Raw genomic sequence first — 24,289 nt, forward strand, 5'->3', positions numbered from 1 at the left:
CTTTCATTATTTAACACGGCATTCGCGACTCGTGATTACAGCGGGAGGGAGGATCGTCGATCGTCGAATTCGCGCACCCTCCGATCAGCGAGCGCGAGATTTTGCTTGCCCATTTTGCTTTACTCGCGCGCCCGCGCGAGTAAGACGTCGTCGTCTTCTAACAATCATTCGCTGGCGCGTCAAAACTTACACTAATGTATGTCACGAACTGATCGACGTTGGCCTCGTGTCTCCCACGGCGGGTGATCTACGGACTCCAACGGTAGAGAACGATTGCTCAATATATGGAGCAATAAAAGGAAAAAAAAAGAAAAGAAAAACGCGACGCTGGGAGATAGGACAGGAGCCGCGGGATGGACCCTAGCGAGAAACGCACAGCTTCGTCCACGCCACTCCGTCGACTCCCCAGACTAGATACAAATAGGTACACTATATATGACAATTACATACGTAATCCTTTTTTGGTTTCCTTGACTAAAGCTACTCTTAATCGAGTGTCGCCTCACTCGCTAATTAAGTAATCCGCGCGATCCGCCCTTTCTCTCTTTCTTTCTCTCTCTCTCTCTCTCTTTCTCTCTCTCTCTCTCACTCTCTCACTCTCTCACGCTCGGTTTCGCATTCATCGATCTCTCGACTCGGATCGTCGAGTCGCCATTTCTCACGAAAAGTGACGCGGACCGAGACTCATCGGCGTCGTCGTTGTTCTTCCTCCGAAAAGTGCGACAGATCTCGATCGAGATGTCGCGCGGTGCAAATTAGCGTGAGAGAGACGCCGTTCGCTTGCTCTCGCGTCGTGTTTCGCTTAACCGACGTCACCTCGTTAATACGACGAGTAAGATTAAGCACGTAAGTATACGCCGCTTCTCTCCCCCCTCCCGGTGATATATGTTCGCTATCCTGGCACGGTATCCTTCTCTCTCTCTCTCTCTCCTCTTTTTCTTTTTGGGAGGCGGGCAGAGGGAGGGGGGATTACGCAAGCGCGTGATCACACCGACAACGCGGTTGTTAAGTTGCACGTAAGACTAGATTGCGTGATTCCTTAAACCTGACTTGAGATCGAACGTTGAATTAGCTCTATTAATCTGTATCACATTACCCGTGCACACCGTCCTCGAAGTACATGCAGGAACGCGAGGATCTCGCGACGCCCTTCCGCATGACTTCAGGCTCTCCCGAGGGCGAGCGAATAAAGTGTTCCGCGAAAATGTTCAACAACCAGCGTTGTTCCGTGAACAGCGGGGGAGAGAGAGTATTTGTCGTCCTTCTGCTCCGTTTCACGGAACAACACGCGGCCGTTGCTCCCTGTGTTCCTCTCCGTATACCGTATTGATAATTTTGACGAATCTTCTTGTCGCGAAAAAAAATCGTGCAATATATCGATCAACAATGAAGAAGCGTAAAGTCGCACATGATGATGTCTCGCGATTAATTACGCGCACGAGAAGAATGAGGAAGCGCGCTCTCCTCTCCGGATTCCCATCGGCTGAAATAATCGCGCGCGCGCTCTCTCTCTCTCTCTCTCTCTCTCTTGATCCGCCTCAAGTCCCTCTCGCTCGATTCTTTCCGCAAAAATCCGTTTACAAAAGGAAGGGTCGCGAAGAAGCCGCGTAATCGTGAGTCGTAAAATATTCTCTCAGACGGTGTGCCCTCGCGGGGGGAAACTGTCGAGAGTCAGACTGGCCTTCCGAAAGCGCATTCTTTTGTTTCTTTTTCTCTTTTGTCAACTACACACCTAAGTACGTCCCTTACTTAGAAAAGTGACGAAAAAAATAAGAAGAAAAAAAGGAAAAAATAGCCACGTCAACGCGCGTCGCCGCGTACCCGATGTTCGTCACGATGACGAGTCAATGTTTCCTGAATCGCCGACGGGACGATCGAGCGTGCCCGAGGCTGAAAGCTACAATAAATAGCGCGTGCCGCCTAGCGCGCCAACTATATATAATGCTATAATAACGCTTTAATAAATTTTATATCTTTTCCCCCCTTTCTTTTTTTTGTTAATTTCACGCCGTATCGCGCGACGCGATCGCGGACCGAGTTCTCCTGTTGTCGCTTTCTCCCCGTTTCTATCGATCTGCTCGATTCTCTTCACCTGCGCCGCCCGCGGAGCATCTCCTCCGGGAATAAATATACGCGTCTCTGGATGCCCGTGTTCGAACGGTAGCATCTTAATCCAACTAGTAAGTTAAGTATACCATGTTCGCGCACTGTGTGAGAGACGTCCGTTCTGCCTCTCTTTCCCTTTCTCCCCCTCTTTCTCCTCGTTCTCCTCGTGGTCGTTCGAAAAATCGTGAGTGCGAGCCCTGCCCGAATACTCTTTTTCTTTTTCTCTTTCTCTCTCTCTCTCTCTCTTTCTTTCTTTCTCGCGATGTTTCGACTCCACGTGTCATCATCGTACGAAATATCCGGTCTGGCCCTTGCCCATTCGTAACGTCTTGGTCGCGATTAATTCAGTATTTAATTAATTAGTAATACCTTTGGTATGTCAAACGGTCCCCCAATACCGTTCATAGTGTATGCGAAATACGTTGCGTCTCTTCCTCAACTCTCATTCTCTCTCTCTTGCTTTCTTCATACATTCAAATATCCTCATCGCATTTTCTCTCGTTCTTCTCCCACCTCTCTCTCTCTCTCTCTCGTTCTCTCTCTCTCTCTCACACACCTTTCTCTCGTTCTCATACACACGACGCTAATACTCTCTAAAACTTATGCATAAAACGAGTATGTATAACCATCTACTACTAAGCACTGTGTGTGTGGGTCTGAGTTTTCTTTTAATACTCCCCCTCTCTGTCTTCCTCACCCCTTTCTTACGCTCTCTTTCACTCTCTCCCACCCGCTCTTTTTCTCACCCTTTCTCTCACATCTCGCTCGCGACCAGGAAGCGCGAGGGTGCGGTCACGTGATCCACGTGTTCCCCGCGACGAGTTGTCTCGCGTAAGCGCGTCGTCTCGAGAGGTCCGATGCAACACATTATTCTTCCACGACAGCCCGCCGTTCTTAACGCCGCGCATTTTTTTTTATGTTGATCGTTCTTCTATAGTTGTACGTGCATGTGTATGAGTGTGTATGCACGTGTATGTATACATGTGTGTGAGCGTGTTGTGTGTCCATATAGTAAGAACGTGTACCGGTGTGCACGTATGTGTATACGTGTGTGTGTGTGTATGTGTGTATACGTGTGAATCAGTCTCACAGCCCGATATCGTCGTGACTAACCCGGTCTCATGGATGTACGTTAAGTAGAAAAAAAAGAAGATCGGCCGAAAGTGCCGGCGGAGGCTCTCGACGCCATCGTCACACCTATTAACGGAGGAAAGTTCCTTCGCTCCCCTCTATAAATGTGCTCGCTCCCTGCTGTCGGCCTGTTCGCCGCCGCCCCCTGTCCTCTACTTGAGCCCTTAGGGCTCTCCCAATCTTTGCCGTTCCGATCTTGCGGGAAACGTTCGCACGAACGGGCATCACGTGGCCCACGAGCGTCCCCACGTACATATACATATAAATCGGTAATATGTATGTACAGGACCCGCGATCGGTCACTGTGCGCGAGCCGCGTAAATCCTAAAAACACGAGTTTCATCGTGTCTCCCCTCTCTGCCCCCTTCCGTCGTCCTGTCGCCGACTCGCCGACTGAGTCTTCGCACCCTCGTACCGTCTTCGTGCGTCGATGACGTCCGGAAGAGCGGTGACAAATGATACTTTCCCAGGCGATATTCGTTCGTTCTCGACATCCTTTTACCACGAACTCGATTCGACCGCTCGTTTCTCTTTGTCCGATTTTGTTGGACTAAATGTCAGCATCAACGAGAACGCCGAGGGTGTCTCAGATTCCCGCTGTGTCACTACGTCGCGTCCTCGACCACGGTCGAACGTGAGGACGGAAACATGCGAGGGTGAGGCGAGTGCCGACTCGAGAACGAAAGGAGACAGAAAGGGCGACGCGATTGTGACTCGCGCGCATTTAATAATGTCGCATGTTTTTCTACCGCCCACCTTATCCCCCAACCCCTCCCCCCCCCCAATCGAGGGAAATTCGAGTTTTCAGCACGTGTCAGCAAGCTTCAGTCGTGCAGTTATGTTATCGGACACAGTCGAACGACTCAACACCCACCACCTTCTTATCAACCTCTTTTATTAATTTTTTCACACACACACACACACACACACACACACACTCTTTCTCTCTCTCTCTTTCGCACATAGTTTTCTCTCGTTATTATCTTCCATGTATTCTTTCCTTGTTTGCATTTTCCCATTTATCCTCTTTCTCTCTCTCTCTCTCCCTCCCTTTCTCTCTCTCGCACATACACGCACATTCATACACTTCATCTTGTCCTTTCTTTCTCTCTCATACATACTCGCCACGTGCACATACACACGCACGCACACACATACACACAATCACTCCTCGCAACTACGCTTTCTCGCTCTGCTGGAGCTTCTTGCCGCCGGCCTGACGGTTGTTGTTGGGCTTGCTCTTGAGGGAGGTCTGCTGCTTGGCTTGCGCATGCTGACGCTGTTGCTGCTGCTGCTGCTGCTGCTGCTGTTGCACCGGGTTCGCCGCTCCCGAGACGGCTATTTCAATCGCCCGAGTGAGATCGTGTATGCGCGACGGTAGGCGCTGGAGAAACGGCTGCCGTTGGCCCTTGGCACCGTGGAGAATGCCGTTACCGCCTCCGCCGCCGTGGTGACTGTTGCTGATGCTGTTGGCGGGATTCGCGCCCGGCACCTGACCGGGTCCCCTCTTGTTGTAGAAGTGACCCGGCATCGGCACCGGTAGCTGCACCACCGCGGTACGTAGCAGCCGATGACGACGATGATGGTAAGGCGCCGCTACCGCCGCCGCGTCCGCCGCCACGGCCGCAGCCGCAGCCGCAGCCACCGCCGCCGCTGCCGCCTGTTGCTCGTCCTACGCCGTCTTGCTCTTGTTCGTCTTGAAGCTGACCTGGAGCACACGGTTGCCCAAGGTGTAGCCGTTCAGGCTCTGTATAGCCACCACCGCCTCCTCGTAGTTGGTCATCGTCACGAAGCCGAAGCCCTTGCACTTGTTCGTCTGTAGGTCACGTATAACCTTGACCGACTGGACGGCGCCGAAAGGCCCGAACAGCTGCCACAGCACGTTCTCCTCTGTCTCGGGCGCGAGGTTGTACACGAAGATGCACCAGCCGGCGCCGTTCATCGTGTTACCTGGCAGCATGGAGTTTGCGAGGAGGTCACCCGCCAACGGACTGTACCTGAAACACGACGTCGCATCGGTCATTAAATGGATATCGTCGCATTCAACGGCATAAGGCTAGGTGTGAGGGAGAAGGAAGAGGTGGTGGTGGAGTGGTGGCGGACGAATCGCGGACTCACTACGCACTCCGGAGGAGGATAGGAACGATGCTGAAACGTCAAGCTGTCGCCGCTCCCAGCAGCTCAGAAACTCGCGTTCGTTGTCTTTCTCTATTTTCAGCGTTTCTTTTTTTTCTTTTTGTTTAGCATTCAACGTACACACAATGTTTTCCAGACATTCGAACTTGGCAGAGCGATACATTTTGTTCCGCGTAATCTAGGCAATTTTTACAATTTATGCCACAATCGCCATTTTACTCGCGCTCGTCTCCGTATTTTTCTTTCCTTTATTTTCTTCTTTTTTTTTTTTAATCCTGCTGCATACGAATGTTTTGCGGCATCCCGAGAACTGAGAACGACAAAAGGCACATTCTAAGTGACGGTGAGAGCTTTAAAAATATACCGCGCTCTTATTTTATATCTTATTATCGTTCTCACGTCTCGTCACGGAAGAGAACGTTTGAGCATCGTTCGGGCTATAATTATACCTGCTGGAACTATTCTGCCTTTCTGAGTGGAGAGTATGTCTAAATAAGGTTTTACGTTATACGCTACTCGCACAGTATATCGCAATCCCAATGAGATTGAACGTGTTATATAGCGTGATGCGATTATATATTATACACATATACAGGTATCGATATGAAAATTTATTTCGCGCCAATTGCGAATCGGTCGAATCTTCTCATTAGATCACAGATACGTAAATCTCGCAGACACTTATACGACGAGACACTGTATAGCAGAAAATGTGCGGTAACATATCAAAGACTACACAAGAACCGACACACCTTGCGCCGTGTAACTTAATGCACGAGATAATGACGGTAATAGTAAGTGATGTAACGACAGCGTGCAAATTTCTTCTGTGCATCCAAAGTATACACTAAAAAAAAAAAAAGGCACATGCGACATACATATACACACACACACACACACACACACACACACACACACAAGGTACGCGGGTGTTAATGCCAGTATATTAAATACGGTAAATTTGTCAATTAAATAAACACACACAGTATCTTAGCGCAGGAAATGAAAGTAGAAAAGCTCCGATTCACACGCCATCGTTTGTCGCTCTACAAAAGGAAAATATATCCTTACTATCGTCGCATATAATACGAGAGAAAGAGACAGAGAGATTAGACTATTGTAATCGAATTTACAGGATGCGTTAAAAAACGCAAGTGTGTTCTGTTTTATACCGAAGCTTCGCCGAATTTATCCTTTTCAACGCATCCTGCGAATAATAAAAAACAAGACACTAGGCAACTGTTCGCAAATCTTTATCTACAAATATCGCGAGTTTTGCTACATAAAATAGATAGTAACGGTTAATATCGAGAGAGAGAGAGATAGACAAAATGTAAATGTAACAAGGAGAAGCATAACAAAAATCAAACGGTAAGATCACACAAGAATACAATCTGTTTTTTTTTTTCAACAAAGGGAAAGACTACACCCCCTTCGTACATTTCGGGCAGTGAGAGATAAAGATTCACAAATACACATCGCACGAGCTGAACACACGAGAAGGGAAGGAAAAAACAAAAAAAAAGAAAAAACACTTATTATCACAACTCCTTATTATCACAACATAAATCGATACATGCGTTTCCGCCGGGAAGGTGCAGCAACGAAAAATACAGCATCTGCCGGGAGAGAAGAACAGAGACGCGCGCGATGGTATATTCGTTGTTACTTCGCATTCATACACATTCGCATGCACAGCTAGACGACAAGATCGCACACATAGGTACAGAACGTGTCTCTCGAAAAACACAAGCCGACTCCTTGGATGTGACGCTTTACTCCGTCGAAAGAGAATCACGAAGCGTGATCGATCGTGGATCGTATTAATTGAGATCGGACACATTAATACCGCGCTTCAGAACCGTCAAGCGAGAGAATTTGCGAGGAAGAGGTAGGCAATTGTATACGGTACACGTCCCGCACGACGGCACCTGAGTGAGAGGGGGGAGTATTTACAGATGTAAAAATATCTCTACGTACCTACTTGACGTCACAAGCCGCGTTAAAACAGGGCACATCTCGGTGAGTACTCAGTATAATGCCGAGGCCACAGTAATTACGTATGCATTCGTCACGAACGTTGTTCCGTATTACCGCGAAAAAGTAAACGTGTACGTGTGTCTGTGTACAGTACGTATGTCTCCGTATATTCTCGTGGTTGTGTGTGCATGTGTGTGTGTGTGTGTGTGTTTGTGTGTGTGTGTGTGTATATATATATATTTTTTACACGTGCACGCGGAGACGTGTGCATCGGGTGTTTGCAAAACCGCGTGCACACGTCTAATTAATTTCGCGCGCGTGTGCGTGAGTCGTGCGGCTTTTCGTGTACATTTGTGTATGCGTGCGTGCGTGTACACGTGTGTCGGTGTGCTGTGTGAGGGGGGCGAAAGAGAGAGAGAGAGAGAGAGAGAGAGAGAGAGAGAGAGAGAGAGAGAGAGAGAGAGAGAGAGGAAAAAGAAAAGAGAGAAAAGAAGAAACGATGGAGTCGTGAGGACGAGAAAATGAGGGGGGAGGGATGGGGGTGGTAACATCACGTTGCTTGCGCGCGAGTCTATCTCGCAGCTCACTAAGCGTTATGTACACACATGTATACTTGTACGAGTGTCTGCATCCGGCTAACTCTTCGTATGTACACGGAGAATTCGGGGGAGACGTACATTCCGGGCGGGGGAGAGTAAAGAGTCATCGGTTCGCGTTTATTTGAAATTTCGCGTGAAAGTCGGGAGATGTTTTAGGTAGAGATTGCGAAAGAGAGATCGAGAAAGTAGCGGGGTATTTCTCGACAGAGATTGCAGAATGCGGCATATATGCGCGTAGCTGACCGTTCCTCGAGATCACACAAAGACATTGAATTCGGGCGTTTTTAAGTACGCGAGGTATTTCACAGCGACAGTCGACAGGGCGCGACAGGTAATCGTACGAAACATGTGCTCGCACAGCACATTTTCTCACGGGGGTTGCCAATTCCACCGCTCGCAACATGTACCGTCAAATAACCGACGTTCTGCGGTCGCGCGTTGTGTACGAACGTGTAGAGAACAGCAGAGATCTCTAGGATATATTCTATAATGTAAACCGTCGCCGCTGCGCAAGTGTCGTGTCGTGTCGCAGTTTGTTCGTCGTTAAAAGAAGAGCGAGTTGCAAGTAGCGCTATGTTTAAACAAGTGACAGAACGGAGGAACCAAGGAGGCTTGTTTTGCGAAAACAAATTCAATAATAATATAATAATATACGTGACATCGATATATCTACCACTGTGTGTCTGCACAAATAAATCGAACCAAAGCGAAAAGGCGTGAAGAATGCAAGTGTGGTGACAAAACGGGGTCCCGTTACGAAATTTATGATTGCCTGGAATAAATCAGCAACGTGTCTCTCTTACGTCACGGAGAACAATCGGTCGCGCGAGAACCAGTGAAGACGAGCCAACAAGATCGAGAGACAACAATTACGAATGATACAAAAATCATGAGCAATCTTTTCTTCCCTGTCGCGTTGTCTCAACAGGAACAAATTATTTCGCGATATTTAAATGTCGAATTCGTAACGAGTCGAAGAAAGGAGAGAAACATACGAGATGGAGAAAGGTAGAGAGAGAGAGAGAGAGAGAGAGAGAGAGAGAGAGAGAGAGAGGGAGAGAGAGAGAGAGAGAGAGAGAGAGAGAGAGAGAGAGAGAGAGAGAGAGGGAGAGAGAGAGAGAGGGGGGGAGAGAGATAGAATGAGAAAATGAGAGTGAGAGTGTAAGAGAGAGCGAAAACGAAGCCACACAACGGAATAATTAAACGGAAATCAGGAGGAACGTAGTGGTAGTAACGAAAAAAATACTGACCTCTGTAAGCCTTTGTTAATGGCAAGCATGGCCTTGCCAGTGCTAAAACAAAACACAAAAAGAACAACGTAAGAAGAGAGATACTCCGGGATCGAGCCAAAGTCGGGATAAGTCGGGCGCTTTTCCTGTGCCAATCATTGTATTTCCGGTTCTCTACCCTCTACGTAGCGGTGCGTATTTACCCGGTAAACGAAATCATGGGGATGCATTGCGAGAGACTCGGAGAAGCGAAGCGGTTTTCCTCGACATCGTTGATTCTTAACGATGGCGAAGTGCGACGCACCGAATGTTACGCAACGTTCGCACTGTCGAAGAATCGCGATGCAGTTTGCAGGAAAAAAAATTCACGCTCGATTACAGATCGATTACATCGCATATAAAACAAACGATCTCGACGCGAGGTTCACCTCTACTCCTTCTTCTTTCTCTCTTCGCGCGGACCGCTTCGGTTCCCTGCCGAGGAGGGAAGCAAAATGGGATTATCCTCGCGGCAGTGGCATAACCGTTGCTGAGATTGTTAGATACAACACCTTTAATCATCAACGTAAAAGACACAATAAAGAGAAGCGGTATAACAAATCGATACTTGTGTCTCCAAATCATACTCATAAATCAAGAAAACGTATGTAACATGACGTGTATATGATATACAGGAAAGAGCTGAAACATTGAAGATCGTCAACGAAGTGGAGGAAGCCCGGCACTGCTTCGATCGAGGTTCCGCCCTCAGACGATACGCGGACAACGTCGACTTCGAGCAGGTGCGATTTCGAGTGGTGCGCGCTTTCAGACGCTTTCGCGGACGTTACCGCGCAACCGCATGAAAATGCAACAATACTGTTCGATCCGCCTCGAAATCTCAAGTCTTCGTCGTCGCACAAAGGTGCGCGGTGTCCTTCAACGCTGACAGCTTAACAACTGTCATCGCCACTCCGCCGTAAGGGAGAAAGGGGGATAATGAGAGAGACAAAGCGGTAGCGAAGCGCGTCTACACTCGGTTAACGCTTTGTACTTGTTAAAAGAACCAAACAATCGGACGTCGGTCAGGCGGGTCTCACCGAGAGATTTTTTTTCGGCGCGGCGCTCTACCTCTCGAGACCGAACACGGACAAACGGACCGTGACAGGTGCGACTAATGAAGATGTATTGTGCGTGTGTACTGTCTTTTTTCGCGTCAGCGAAATCGCGAAGTTTGTTCGAGTGTATGTGTGTACGTGTGTGCATGTGTGTGTGTGTGTGTGCAGCGTATTATCACATGTGTAGCTAGATCGCCCTCGATGGCGAGCATCGTGATCGCAATGGCTCGAAATGAAAGAGACATGGGAGCTATGTATGTGTGTGTGTGTGCGCGCGCGCGCGTCGCCGCGATAGCCCAGGATTTTAATAGGACGTATACTTGTCATCAGGCGTGTCTCGACTGTCAAGGGAAAACGATTCTACGTAATTTTACACTACACACACGCACACACCGATCGATCCAAGTGATACTGTGTGCTTGAGGACAAGTATCGAACACAGGACGCAGGACTGTCGTGTGTGTGTGTGTGTGTGTGTGTGTGCTCCTTGCTCCTCCATATTTCGAGAACGGCCAAGGATCAGTTTGATCTCCCTGAAATCGAACGCGTACTCTCATCGTCGAGCGTTCCTGCGTCTCGTGTGTAAAGTCAGTAGATATCTTAGACTGTGCTCATACTCGTCTCGTGAGATCTCTGCTGATCGTTGGCTCTAAAGGAGAGGACGAGGACGAGAGGAGGAAGAGGGACAGCGAAAATCAGATAGCGATACGCGCGATGGATTGAGGGAAGGCAAAGCCACGGGCGCAAATAATGCAAGAGGGCCAAGCGACGTTTCTCGGTGTCGCGTGAAGTTACACCGAAGATGGATCTATTATTCCTTAAGGTCATGGAGCTATCCGATCGAATCGCCCTTGGTAGGCTGTTTCGTCAATATGCAAGTTTAATGGAAAAATATCGATCGCCGGACTTTTCATCTAAAACAAAGTTACCGCCGGGTCTTCGCGCAAATTACAGTTCCGAAATGTTTTCCATCGGCTCGCAAACTTCCCCTCGTTTGCGTCCCACGTTTTTCGCTTTCCATCTTTAGGTCACTGAATGACGACAGCAAGGTAACTTGGCAAGGTCGAAAGTGGCAAACACGTATCTATGACGATTGTGCGAACGCGAGGAAATGTCATGAAAGGAAAGATAAAATAAAAGTAGAAACCATATTTCGAAAAAGAAAAAAAAAGATTGTTTTTCCATTTATACCGAGTGAAAAAAATGGAGTAACGTTTTATCGCGGAAGGTAACGCGAATGTCCGAGCAACATTATCGGAAAGTAATAGAGCGCACACAGAGACACAAGATAAGGAATGGACGTGTTGATGCACATCATACAGATGATACCGAAGAAGGAGCTCTGTACCGAATAATTCGCACGATGTATGTTAAGAATCGTTTGAGACCGACTGATCGACCGATCAACGAACGTGTGCTGATTACTTCTGCTTATTTTGTCTCAAATTGACACGCTATATACGTAATTACAGACCGTTATTACGTGTTGCCTTGTTTTCGTACTTTTTCCTTTACTGTCCGATTGTAAAAAAATCTGTCCGGAAATAAATGACGGATTTCAAGTGTGACGTTTCACACTATTTTCTCCGTAGAAATATTAATTTTCGCCCGTGACAAAAATATCAATTTTTCTAACAAAAAGCTAGCAATCACAGTGAGACGATATGTGTACGGACGATCAATCGATCTAATCGAGTATTCATGTTTGCACGTGCCTGCCTGTGTGTGTATGTGTGTGTGTGTGTGTGTGTGTGTGTGTGTGTGTGTGTGTGTGTGTCGAGAAAGAGAAAAAGAGAGAAAGAGAGAAGGAGAGAGATAAATAGTAGTAAGAGAGATAGAGAAATAGATAGATGTAGACAGCTGGAGAGATAACAGACAAATGGATTGATACACGGATGAACAAGGAAAGATCCACGGACAAGAAAAGAACTCGACAGAGAGAAGTCAACTCACAGCTATAAAATATTACAAGAGAACCGACCAATAGGAGAGAGAGAGAGAGAGAGAGAGAGAGAGAGAAAAGGAAAAGAGTAAACAAAACTGGAAGAGAAGAGACAGTAGCATGCGGTCAACGCGATGCTTCAGTTCAAACAGCGCGAACGCGACATACCGATTCGTCGCACAGACGTCGATATCCACATTAATAATCACGTTAATTGATCGCGCATCTCTCTCACGTCGACTTCAAAGCCACGCCGGTACACGAGCGGCTCGGTCGCACCGTCCTCGGCGACGTGATCGAGTCGCCGGTGTCTCATGGCTCCAAGCTTGATAACAATCAGCAAAGGTAGAGCAGGAAAAAAAAGAAGAAGAAGAAGAAGAAGCGGGAAGAGAAAGAGACGTAGAGGAAGTGATAGAGAGATGAAAGAGAGAAAGACCCAGAGAAAGAGATGAAGAGGAGAGAGTAGAAAGTTTTAGAGAGAGAGAGAGAGAGAGAGAGAGAGAGAGAAAGAATCCTTGGGTAGAGCGAGTAGAGGCGAGTAGGTACCTGGATAGTGGCGACAGTGGAATGTACCTGAAGCGGCCGGTTGGGTGGTGGATCGGCCCGCCGAAGCGACGAGTCGCCTGTGGTGCGAGATAGGCGGCCAATGGCGGTATCGCCTTGTTGTTGTTGCTGGGATTGTTGGCGAATTTGACGGTGATCGGCTCGGACGAGCCCTTCGGTATGGTGCCGTTCAGCTCCTGAATCGCCCGCTCGGCCTCGACGCGCTGGTCGAACCTTATGAAGCCGACACCCTTTGACAGGCCTGTCGAGGCGCCGACGTCGGCGAAACACACAAGATCACACTCGTTATTGCGAGATTGCGGCGGCGCCGCCGTTCGCGACGCGCGCGCGACGCAGCGTTTTCTTTTCTTTTTCTGCTCTTTTGTCTGCTCAGACTGCGTGCGGCCTCGATCGGGATCACGATTGATCTTCGCGCGTCTTTCTTTCTTTCGGTTCGATTCGGTTCAGTTCGCTAAGCGAGAGAGTGGGCAAAATCGCGGAGGGAGGAATGCACGAGAGAGACGACGAAACAAAGTTGATCTCAAGTTTCTGTTTCTTTTCTTCTTCTTTTCTGCCCCTCCCCCCCTCCTCCCCAGTTCCCTTGATTCTCTATGTTATCATGAATGATAAACAACAAAGCAATGAGAGCGACTACTACTACTACTGCTGCTGCTGCTGCTGCTGAGAAAAGAAACTTTCAACTTTGCTTTTCACGACCACTCAATTATTCTCACACAACTTACGTCAACTATCATGCCGGCTCCGCCGGCAGCGGATATTTCGTAATATCGCCGCCAATACCGCCGACGTAAATTGCAACGGAACGTGTTCTCGGCGCGCATTGATGCGACGCAGCGACGATTCGTCGCAGATGCGAATATTGGATCTCTCGTTACCGCGGAAAAATGCAATTTACATGGACGCCCCCGCGTCCGCGCGAGGCGAGAGAGGTTTGTTAAGCTCCTTACAGGAGAAAGATCGCAGAGTCGCTGAAGAGCGAGTGGTTCGGTGCGCGCAGATTCGTTTCTTTACTAACACACTGACAACGCGTTGTCGAGTGGACGTCTTTTTGTCTTTCTTTCGATTTTCTACTTTGCCCGTGGATGTATCCCGCGGATTGGATATTCAATCGCGTTGCTGATTGACTAATAACGGGTAAAACAGAAATAAAAACAAGAGAGAAAAAGAATGAGAAATAAAGAGAAAAAGAGAGAGAGAGAGAGAGAGAGAGAGTAAAAAAGAGTGAAAGAGAGAGAGAGAGAGAGAGAGAGAGAGAAAAAAAGAGTGAGAGAGAGAGAGAGAGAGAGAGAGAGAGAGAGAGAGAGAGAGAGAGAGAGAGAGAGAGAGAGAGAGAGAGAGAGACAGTAATAAAAAACAAAGCGAGTACATTCGATCGCGTGTACGCACGTAAATGTCAGTAGAATCGAGAGATCGTAATGGCAAATCATAATCAATAACGAATGACAAAAAGCGTAAAGAAACAAAAGTGGCGCTCGGGGAAGAAACACTGAACGATGGCGCGCGCCAGGTCCGATTTACCAGAGATGCACCTTTTCATCCTCCAGCTCCTCATTTTCTCCTCGTACCGATCGCCGTAAAACCTCGTTAGCGAGCCTCGAATTTTCGGCGCGGCCGACTCGCGGTGTGATCAATTCTCTCGAGACTCTAGAAATCCTGCGATAATTTTCTAACGCGAGTCGAGTAGAGCGAGTAACGTTCGTCGCGCGGCTCGAAACTGTCACTGAGAAACGGGTCTTCTTCTCTCATCGAGTGTGTCGCCATTGGTCTCGCGCGTTTGCGATTAATTTGGACAAAACGTCACCGTCAATAACCCGCAAACGCGGACTTCGTTCAAGGTGACGAGGTCCCGCTTCGCGGTACTTCGCGTCGAATCGATTTTCGATTCCGCGTGCGCGCGCGATTCCGCTCGATTACCGGCCGCCCGCGCCGGCGGGAGGAAATCGGCATTCGTATAACTTCTGCGTTCCTGTTTTATTAACAACCATCGAGACGGCGATATCGCGGGCGACGAGGCGGACGACGCGACGCGGACGCACGACAAACGAGGTCGCAGACGAGGCGCGCGCATCATTCCGGAAAACGGCTGCTTCTCATTTGGTTCTTTTTTTTTTCTTTTCTTTTCCTTTCTTTTTTCGTTCAGCTGAAGAGCGCGTAATGAGGAAAAAGAAAAAAGAGATTTGTGAGTTACGTACCGGGCAAATTGTCTCCGCCGCCGGTCACAAACTGTCGTACTAAACAGAAACGAAAAAAACCATATCTCGTTAAAATCCAACTGGCAGCACCCCGCGATTCGCTCGCCCCTGATTCGTCGGCAAATTGGGGGGGGGGGTGGCGGGAGGGAAAAGACAAAAACGATATGGAACGTGTTCTCGCGAGTGAAAATCAAAGAAGCGGGGGTCGATTTGCGCTAACTAGGGGAGAAACGCGGGGACAACGCAAACTGAAAACAACGACATCAATCTCGCGTCCGTTCAACCTCGAAAAATCGTGTCCACGAGTCATGCTCTGAAGAGAGAGAGAGAGAGAGAGAGAGAGAATGACAGGAATCAAACGCGACAATCGCGGAATCTCTGTTTCATTTTCTACTACGAGTCTACACTACAAACGTACACTTTCCAACTGATATCCTCTTGTAGCTTGCAGGGAGTAAATTCCTGGCAAGGAGTGCTCGGAAAATAACTCATGCTCGAAAGTGTCCAGTGAACGTGGCACCCAAAAATCATAAGACTACGGGGTTTACAAAATAAAAAGAAGACAGAAAGAAGAAGGAAAAAAAAAAACTAATAAATCTATACGAATTTCAAACGACAGATTTTACTCGCGCTCTTTTATTCCGTTTCGACTACTGCGTCGCTCAAGAAGCGAGTCGTCGGTTCTACCCGTCGTTGCTTTTTCCGCGGCTAATGACGTCTCGCGCATCGCGACAAGGGGCGGTGGATGATGACCGTCGCGAAGTAAAACATAAACTTACCAGCGAGGCGAATAAGGGGCGAGCGAACTTCGTGTATAAATTACGCTACTTCTTCTGGTCTCTCTCCTTAATCGTAGAAAAAGCGTGAGCGCCAAAGGGTGAGGGGGAGGAAAGGGATAATTTTCGGCGTGTGATCGCACGTGTATTCGCTCGTGCGAGGGGGGGAGGGAGGGGAGGACGAAACAAGCAATGTCAACTGAAACGTAAATCCGTCTCGAACAAAAACAAAGCAAGCAAGTCGGTGTGTTCCTGAGGAGGGTTGGTGGCAAGGAGGGGGGACTGGAGTAAACGGGACGATAACGATAACGTGTGGGGGAGCAGCCGCGACGCGGGATAAGACTGGCAACGACGACAAGTGCCAGTTGGAGTGTGTTGCGGGGGTTGGTTGCTTGGTTGCTCGGTGTGTCGGAGAAGAGAGGTGAGTCGTGAGGCGCGCGGAAGGAAGCGAAACGAAATCAAGATCGTGGCGGAGGCCATGAGGGGCTTTTTATGCGTGCAACTGGGCTGGATAGCCGGGGTAGGAGAGCATTCGCAACGGATAAACCAAGGACGCGACAAAGAAAATCCAGCTCGGAGAAAGGGTGAAGTGAACTGAAAGCGCGAGTGAACTGAAAATTCTCATCATCGTCATCGTCGTCGAAAGGTGTCTCTTGGAGAACCAAGTTTCCGCGCGCGCGCGCGCGCGCGCACGCGCGCGACGGGAGGAAACGCGACGAAACGGTAGTAGAACTGACGCGACGACGACGGCGTATCTCGTTTAGATCTTTGTACTTTTGCACGAATGTTTGCAGCCGTGTGTCGCTTTATCATCGCTATCGATCGAGAGTCGCATCGTGTGTGTACGTGTGTGTGTGTGTGTGTGTGTTCACATTGTACTATTTGCCGCGCGTTCGCCTGTTATTATATCATCTCGTTTTCGTGGCGCACCGACCCACCCTACACAGAGACGATGCTTTCTAACGCCCCATGGCCTACGCATCTGATCTGATCGCTCGCAATCGAGTCTCGCTTGAGATTTTTATCGGAGGCTTCCGATCGTGGCGTTGTTGTCTCGTGAGTGAGAGTACGCTCCCTTCTGGGGATCACGATTTCATCTACGAGATTGCGAAAAGTCTCGCCTCGCCGCGAGTCGAAGCGAGTTTCCAACAAGAGAGAGAGAGAGAGAGAGAGAGAGAGAGAGAGAGAGAGAGAGAGAGAAAGAGAGAGAGAGAGGTTTACAACTTCGAACCAACTCCACACACCCCGGAGATATTTCGAACGATTTTTTTCTCTTTTCTTTTATTCTTTCCCCTTATTTCTTTTCGTTACGACGATTCGTCGAATTCTCGTTTGCGAGAAAACAAAGTGGTCTCGAGTAGCGAGAATCGCAAACGTGCCGTCTTTTCTTTCTTTCACGTCGACGACCACGACGGAAACCTTCGCCGCGGCAAGCTCGCGGAAAAAATCGCAACACGGACGATTCACAGGACTTACCGGTGATGTTGTCGCACAGTATTCGCGACGTGATGATTCTGCCGTAAGGACTAAAGAGATTCTCCAGATCCTGCTGCGCCATATTCTTCGGCAAGCCGCTTACATAGAGATTCGCGCCTTTGATCGCCTCGCTGCTCGGTCTTGCGTACGATACCTGAAAATAATGAAGCAAAACGAGACCCAATGAAATGAAGAGACAAGGATACGTACAAGTCTTGCGGTAATTTTAGTCTCTCTCTCGACGATCGGATCGATCGGATCGGCCAAAATGAGGAAACGACCAAATGTCACCGGGACATGTCTCACATGCGTCATTGCGAGAATGGAAGGAGAAAAAGACAAGAAAAAAGGAAAAACACACGCCTCCGCGCGCGCGCGCGCGCGATAATCATCGCTTTATTCTCGCCTGTGCGATAAAACCCGCCCGAATCCAGGCCAGCCTATTTATATTGTTGCACTGCCGCGTTACACGCTCGCGTAGATGCATTTAGCATTCTAGAAATCGAATCGCGCGCTTTACAATGTAGCTCCGAGTTCTGCTCGGAAATAGATTATCGGTCGCTCCAATATCGAGGATTAAAATTGTCAAACGCTAATCCCCACCGGAGTAACATATCTTTCCCCGTGTTACGTCATAAAAATTAACGCGACGAGAGTCGACCGAATATCCCCTCGGAAGCATGTAATTGTGCCGAAATGCAGTAACTTGTCGAGAGACTCGAGAAATTTCAGCGAGAGGAGCCTCGCTCGACACTGCACGAGGAATTTCGAAAAGGTTGGCGCTAACACATGCTACTGACCTTGATCGTTTTGTTCTGTAGACGGAGACCATTGAGCGTGCTTATAGCCTTTTCAGCATCTTCAGGCCGGTGATAGTTGACGAAACCGTAACCCAAACTCTGACCTACAAACAGAGCGGCGTGTCCCAATGAATATCATACGACGACGACGACGATGTCGACGGTATGTCGTTTCGCCGTTATTGACGATGAACGGGTTGCAGAGCCGGGCGCTTCGAAGGCATTCTGCTCTCGAATGAAATGCCTCACTCTGCACCGTCGAGTGAACATTTTCATTCGAGAGTTGATCGTCCATCGCACTCCATATCGTCGTGAGAATAAATTTTCCTCGGACTGTCGGATATCATTTATTCGTACGGATTAAGAAAATCCACTCCGCGAGTCGAGTGAAATATATATTTAAACATGTTCCCACCTTTAAAATACGCTTTAATCATTTCAGCGCTATATCTCTGGACTTCGCAGGACGATTTTTCCACCGTCGCTTCGAGCGGATTTTCACGCGCTTTCATTCCGCGTGATCTCGAGACCAACACACGCGTACGAATCGCGCTCGCAAACGCGTTTGTGTAACGCAAACTGCAACGCACCCGACTCGCGTCTCGGAAGCTCTTCTGCTCCCGTTTAAATGTTTCCTTTAACGCGCTCCAGCTCGCGTCTGTACGCGTGTCCTATTGTCTAATATTGAGGAAATAGTGGCCGCATAATGCCAACTTTAATATCCCCGATACGCGGCGGAATCAATTTTATGAATGGCACTGGTGGCAAATATATCAACGAGCCACTTGGCGAAATGCCTAAAGCACCGGAACTACCAGAATGTACGTGCTCGAGTATTTTTCGCCTCCGCTGAGAAGATAAAATCGCTCTCTTTCTCTTTCGTGTGTCGAGCGTCTCGACACCGAAATAGCCGAATCCGCGGACCGGCTATGATCCTTACCCAATTTTTCAGCATCTCAACCAGCTCCGCTCATACTTTTCGTATCGACAACGGGCGCGAGACAACTTTTCTCTCTCGGTCGCGATAAGCTTGAGAATTTCAGCAGATCGATGTACACATCAGCCGTTCGAAGAAGCGGTAGAAGGGATAAGAGGAGAAGTAGAATTCAAATCGCCGCGGTACCGGGGTGCCGAGGTTGTTCGACGAGCTTCTTGCTAAGTTAACCGATAAGTGAAATCATATGTTTATCTTTATTTTTCCTTCGACTCGACGACAGACGAAGACAAGACATACGATTGAGGCAGCAGTCAACTGCTAAATTAATCAAGGTAAGGTAAGGTAAGGTAATTAATTAAGGCAAATTAAATTAACTTACCAAGAGGTTTGGAACAACAACAACAACAACAACAACCGGCCCTGTGCGATCTTCAGCGGGAGATGAGAGAGAGAGAGAGAGAGAGAATTTTGCCGAAACGCGCGAGACGGCACGGCGTTTACCGCGGGATACGACGCGATACGGTACTGTGATTCTGCCGAGCTGAGGTCGAGCATAAAGCGGCAAATCTTCAAACCAAACGCCGCCCCCGCTCTCTTCGCGCTCGAAATAGCGCCGCAACGTCTATACACGTGCTCGCCGCCACTGCACGGAGAGAACATATACCCGGCGCACACGTACGGTACACGTACGGCGGCTACCACCGCCGAATTACGCTAAATTATGCACGCACGGATTACAGGCCGACGGGGATAGGTCGCGCGAAATGTTTCATCACCGGAGGAGATTCGCGTAGGCCTCGCGCTTACATAAACGCGCGACGACGAGAGAGACCTCCGCCCCGAAGCGAAGCGAAGGTCCCTTCGCGTCGAGAAAGAGAGTGCGACTTTTCTTCTTCCACCGTATCCACCGGCCGTTGGCTGTAATTCTAACAAAATCGCGCGACGAAACTTCTCCCCTTTGCTTTCCCTCGGTTCTTTCTTTTCCTTTTTTGTCAGCGCGATGTCCATCGCGCTTCGATCGCGCCGACCGGACTATTTCGGTCGCTCATGCGGAACTTACCGCCTTTACCATCTTGTGATGCTTACCGCTGAGCTTATCACGGATTAACTTGCAGCTCTCGACTTCGCCTATGCTGGAGAACAGAGAGCGAATCTCATCCTGTGTCATGCTCTGCGGCAAGTAGTTTACAATGAGATTCGTCTTCGACTCCTCCTGCGAGGTCTGTCCGAGGGTCGATCCTCCGTTTTGTTGTACGACTGTGTCCATTCCGTTCGCCATCATTGCAATCCTCTAACGAGTCGTATCTAACTATGTACGAAATCTGCAAGCAAAACGCGCCAGATATTAGACCACCTGTGATCACGACAACTTTATATTGCTATATTTTGTGGTTATCGTCGTAATTATATGTAAAAGCAGTTAACATCGTGATACCGCCGTTTCTGATAATTTTCCGCGAAAACCACCGGTCGCCGCACGAACTCGCCTGTTCGAGAGACTGTTCGGGTCTGCATATTTCCATCTAAGAAAGCGTTTAAAGAAAGTTCAGGGAATCTCGCACGGAAACAGCGGAGACAGCGAACAGAGCGAGAGCGGGTTCTCTCGTCACGAGCCGACGGGAGAAACTTTAGAGTTACGGCACAGATATAAATACAGGTGTAAACACGAAATATCGAAGGATGTAAAAACGCGCGTGATAAGCAAACAACGATGCACAAGAAGTCGCCGGACGCTCGCTGCTGCTCTCGGGTTTTTATGCAGCCCAGTTTAGCATGAAGGCGCGACGCAAGAAGCGTCTTTACCACCAAGCGTATAAAGCAAAATTCACGCAAATCGGCCCCTCGGCTCCGGTATTGTGACTTTTACAGGACTACGAGTTGTACCAAACAATGTTTTTTCTCTTCTTCACCGAACATCAGTTGATGTCACACTTTTCCCCGGTATACGATTCGCGTGTACCTCGCGGGAGAACACAATCTGCAAATTTATCTCTCGCGCTGCCACAATTTTACTCGGATAATAATTTGTCCTCGGATAATAATGTCAGTTTCACGCTCAACCTGACATTTCGAATAGAATAGAATCACGGTGGAAAATAAGCGCTAAGAGTGTACAGATAAATGTGTGATCGTCGAAATTCGTCGTCGTTGAAAGACCGGTTCCCATTGGAAAGAGTAACGATACGAAAGAGTGATAGAATATAAACAAACTTGTGCTCGTATGAAAGGCCGGCCGGACAGCTCTGAAAGGGCAGGCGATTTTAAAAGGACCACTGTCCTTTAAAGAGCCGGAAAACGGATGGTCCAGGCTAAAAGGAAAGCGGATCAGGTGTTTACTCACACCTCCAGCTGGAACAAGTGGAAATAAAATCCGAGACTTGATCGAGAAAGTCGACAACGAATGGCACAGAGAGAGTAAAGACGCAAAGTTTCCTCTCACAACAACGACAACGACCTTTTGTTCACCTACGCGTTGGACGAAACACAGCGAATACGCCTTCCGCTGCAATATCCCGTTACGCTCCTGGCGCGAATAAATTATGAATTGATGTAGTAACCGGCCTCTCATTACCGTCCAAAGAAAAGGGCAATTGATTCCAGAGTATATCAATCGCATATTAAAATCTCATCGCTATCTGACAGCTGACTGGACACTACGTATAAGAGAATGAGAGAAAAACTTCCGGAGGAGTCTAAATTAAAAGACGCGAGCGCACAGCGAAAGAAAGCTTCCAAGGATTCGAGTAAAATTTCATCTATGAGGAAAACTGAGGCGCAAATTGGGCGAATAACATCGACGAAGATTTCGACCGAAGCACGGAATCGTCCGTACGCTTATGCCGAGAGACCCGGCAACTCTTTCGCGCGGGACACCCGGTATACGCGCGCGCGCGTGCGGTCGAGCGTAAAGGAAGAAAAAAAGGACGAAAGAGGGAGAGACAGAGGCAGAGCGAGGAAGGGGAATTACGTGGTGGCTACTATAGGGTGCTACGGTGCTCATGGCACCGTTAAGGCGAGCATACGCATGCACATGACGCGCGTACGCACAATGACATACGTACGTGCACACGCGCGCGCGCGCACACACACACACACACACACAGCCGTCACGACACATTTATCAGACGGCACGAGCCACCGACGTATATTTTAATTCTCTTTTTCGTCCCCTTCTCAGTGTCTGCGGCCCCTTGCCCTGCGCTCTGCCTCCCGCCGTCCTTCCGACGTAAGCATCAGCTGTCCTTAGGGCACCCCCCCCTCCCAGCCTTCCCATCGCCCAGTTCTGTGACCCGCGGTGGTTGCTACCCTAAACGAGCTGTTCACGGTGTCCCGGGGTAACAGATAGCTTTTGTTGGGCGCTCGCACAGAGTGGCTCTGGCCTCTTGAATATTTGCGCGAGATGGACTTGGGAAATGTTCCGTCGTACTTGAAAATATGGCCATCACAGGTGCGAAGCGCCGTCGTCGAGCTTCCTCTCATTTAAGATTAATGGTGTATTTTTATCAGACGAAAGAGAGAGAGAGAGAGAGAGAGAGAGAGAGACTGACTCCGACCGGCACAGGTAGATGATAGAATTTTCGGGGACTCGGAATATTTTCTCGGAAAGACACGGAAGATGTACGATCTTTAGATATTATTATCACGAGCTTGCTAGAGTTCGTCGTAATCGTCGTGATGATTTCGTTGCCTCGAAAGACGGGTTTTACCGACTCGCGATCGGATAATTATCTGCGAGACAGCGAGTAGAGCGAAGGATAACGACGGCAGGTCTTTGATTAAACGCGTAATGCTCCATCGTTATTGACAAAAGAAACATGGCCGAGAACCCGATGAACTTTTGCGCAATCTCCTGATGCAACATTCACAGCGCATCGCGTATGTAAAATTGATAGCTGGAACGCTCGGTTCTCCAGTCAGGTCTCGGAGGGTCTTTGAGAAACGCGAATGTTAATTCGCGAAACGATCTTCCCCGACGATCCTTCGGGCATCGCCTGTTCCGCGCGCAAATGTTCCTCCTCAGCAGCCCCGCGCGACTTGCTCCTTGAAATTGGCGAAAAATTCGATAGAACTCGAGGCTGGCTCGAGCCGGCCACATCTACGCATGATTCAGCCGCGAGAAGTGGAGCAAACTCGACGTTTGAAAAGTTCGAAGTCGACGTAGTCGCGAGTGGAAAGAACAATTTAACTGTAACGCGCGTTCACACGCGGGAAGGAAAGCGCATACCGTAGCCCGCCGCGGAATAGAGAGACAGAGAGAGAAAGAGAGAGAGGCCGCGTCCCCTTTGTTTACGTACGTAGGCGATAAAAGCGTCGCTCGCAGAGGCAGAAAAGTCGCGGTGCGCTTATCGCAACCCGGCATCTTCCTCGTCTATCGATCCGTACGCTCGGTGTTCGCCATCGCGATATATTTTCGGAGCCGACAATGGTATGGCGGGTGAAGCGGCGGCAGAGCGGCCGACTCCATTGTGGCGTCGAAGTATCGCGGACCTATCGTTCTCTCTCTCCCTCTCTCTCTCTCTCCCTCCCTCCTCTCTCTCTTTCTCCACGTTGACTTTTCGACGCATCGGCCGTCATTACCGGATGACAATAGATGCGACCACGTATATGCATATGCATGCGTGTGTGTGTGTGTGTGTGTATGCTGCACACAACACACGCGCATGTCCAAGGGGCAACTTTCTCGGACACGACCCTCAATGAAGCTACGAATATAACGCGACGATGCGCACCCTTATCGGAGAGCTATCCAGCGAGAGATTAATAATTCTGCTAATTAAGCGGCAGAGGGGCCGCGTAATGTTTCCGACAAAGGTTCGCGATTTTTTTTTTAATTATGCCCGCCTCGAGTGAAGTTATTGCCGAGAGGGTGAGTCGTGAAAAGAAATTCGTCAGAGCGACCAGCCGATCGATCAAACGGGAGAGCGAGCGCGTCGTGCTCGCGGAGCTCGGGAATGTACACGTAGTCCCTTCTAGTAGTTGCTTCTTTTTCGTCAAATCACGGGCAAAATTTACGATCGGGACACGCGCGATTGTACAAATGCAAATGACGATTGCGTCGCACCACGCACGCGCGCGCGCGCGAGTAACGTGGATACAAATAATGTTTGCGGCAGCGCGGGACTGTGGCAAGAGACGGAAAAATAGATGATTGGCGAGTTATTTCGAAACGGCAGCGGGCAGCTATCGATCTGACGGAATCGATAGAACGGAAATACCGCTTTATTCTGGGTAAATGCTACGTTGCTTCAATTTAGCGACGCGTCTCTGTCGTATGACCGGACAGCGACGGCCGCTTGTCAGCCGGCTGTCTATCGAATATTTGC

The 24,289-nt window shown here is 49.0% G+C and overlaps 1 protein-coding gene across 15 annotated transcripts in view; it reads right to left on the minus strand.

The window, feature by feature from the left end:
• Nucleotides 1–2,895: 2,895 nt before the first annotated feature.
• LOC105190174 (ELAV-like protein 3) overlaps nucleotides 2,896–24,289 on the minus strand; it is a 51,245-nt gene continuing 29,851 nt past the window's right edge. For 5 of the 15 annotated variants that reach the window (XM_025297528.1, XM_025297520.1, XM_011152739.3 and 2 more), the window contains 8 exons: nucleotides 20,052–20,287; nucleotides 18,029–18,132; nucleotides 17,229–17,382; nucleotides 14,977–15,015; nucleotides 12,767–13,025; nucleotides 9,203–9,244; nucleotides 7,354–7,356; nucleotides 2,896–5,234 (listed from right to left, as the gene is read on the minus strand). In XM_025297528.1, coding sequence (XP_025153313.1) covers nucleotides 4,910–5,234; nucleotides 7,354–7,356; nucleotides 9,203–9,244; nucleotides 12,767–13,025; nucleotides 14,977–15,015; nucleotides 17,229–17,382; nucleotides 18,029–18,132; nucleotides 20,052–20,247 — 1,122 coding nt within the window. In that variant the 5' untranslated portion in view covers nucleotides 20,248–20,287 and the 3' untranslated portion in view covers nucleotides 2,896–4,909. The remainder of the gene's footprint in view (nucleotides 5,235–7,353; nucleotides 7,357–9,202; nucleotides 9,245–12,766; nucleotides 13,026–14,976; nucleotides 15,016–17,228; nucleotides 17,383–18,028; nucleotides 18,133–20,051; nucleotides 20,288–24,289) is intronic. The other 10 variants (XM_011152741.3, XM_025297543.1, XM_011152742.3 and 7 more) reach the window with 10 other exon arrangements.

Source organism: Harpegnathos saltator, unplaced genomic scaffold, assembly GCF_003227715.2.
Source record: "Harpegnathos saltator strain DR-91 unplaced genomic scaffold, Hsal_v8.6 scaffold10, whole genome shotgun sequence".
Classification (NCBI taxonomy): Eukaryota; Metazoa; Arthropoda; class Insecta; order Hymenoptera; family Formicidae; genus Harpegnathos; species Harpegnathos saltator.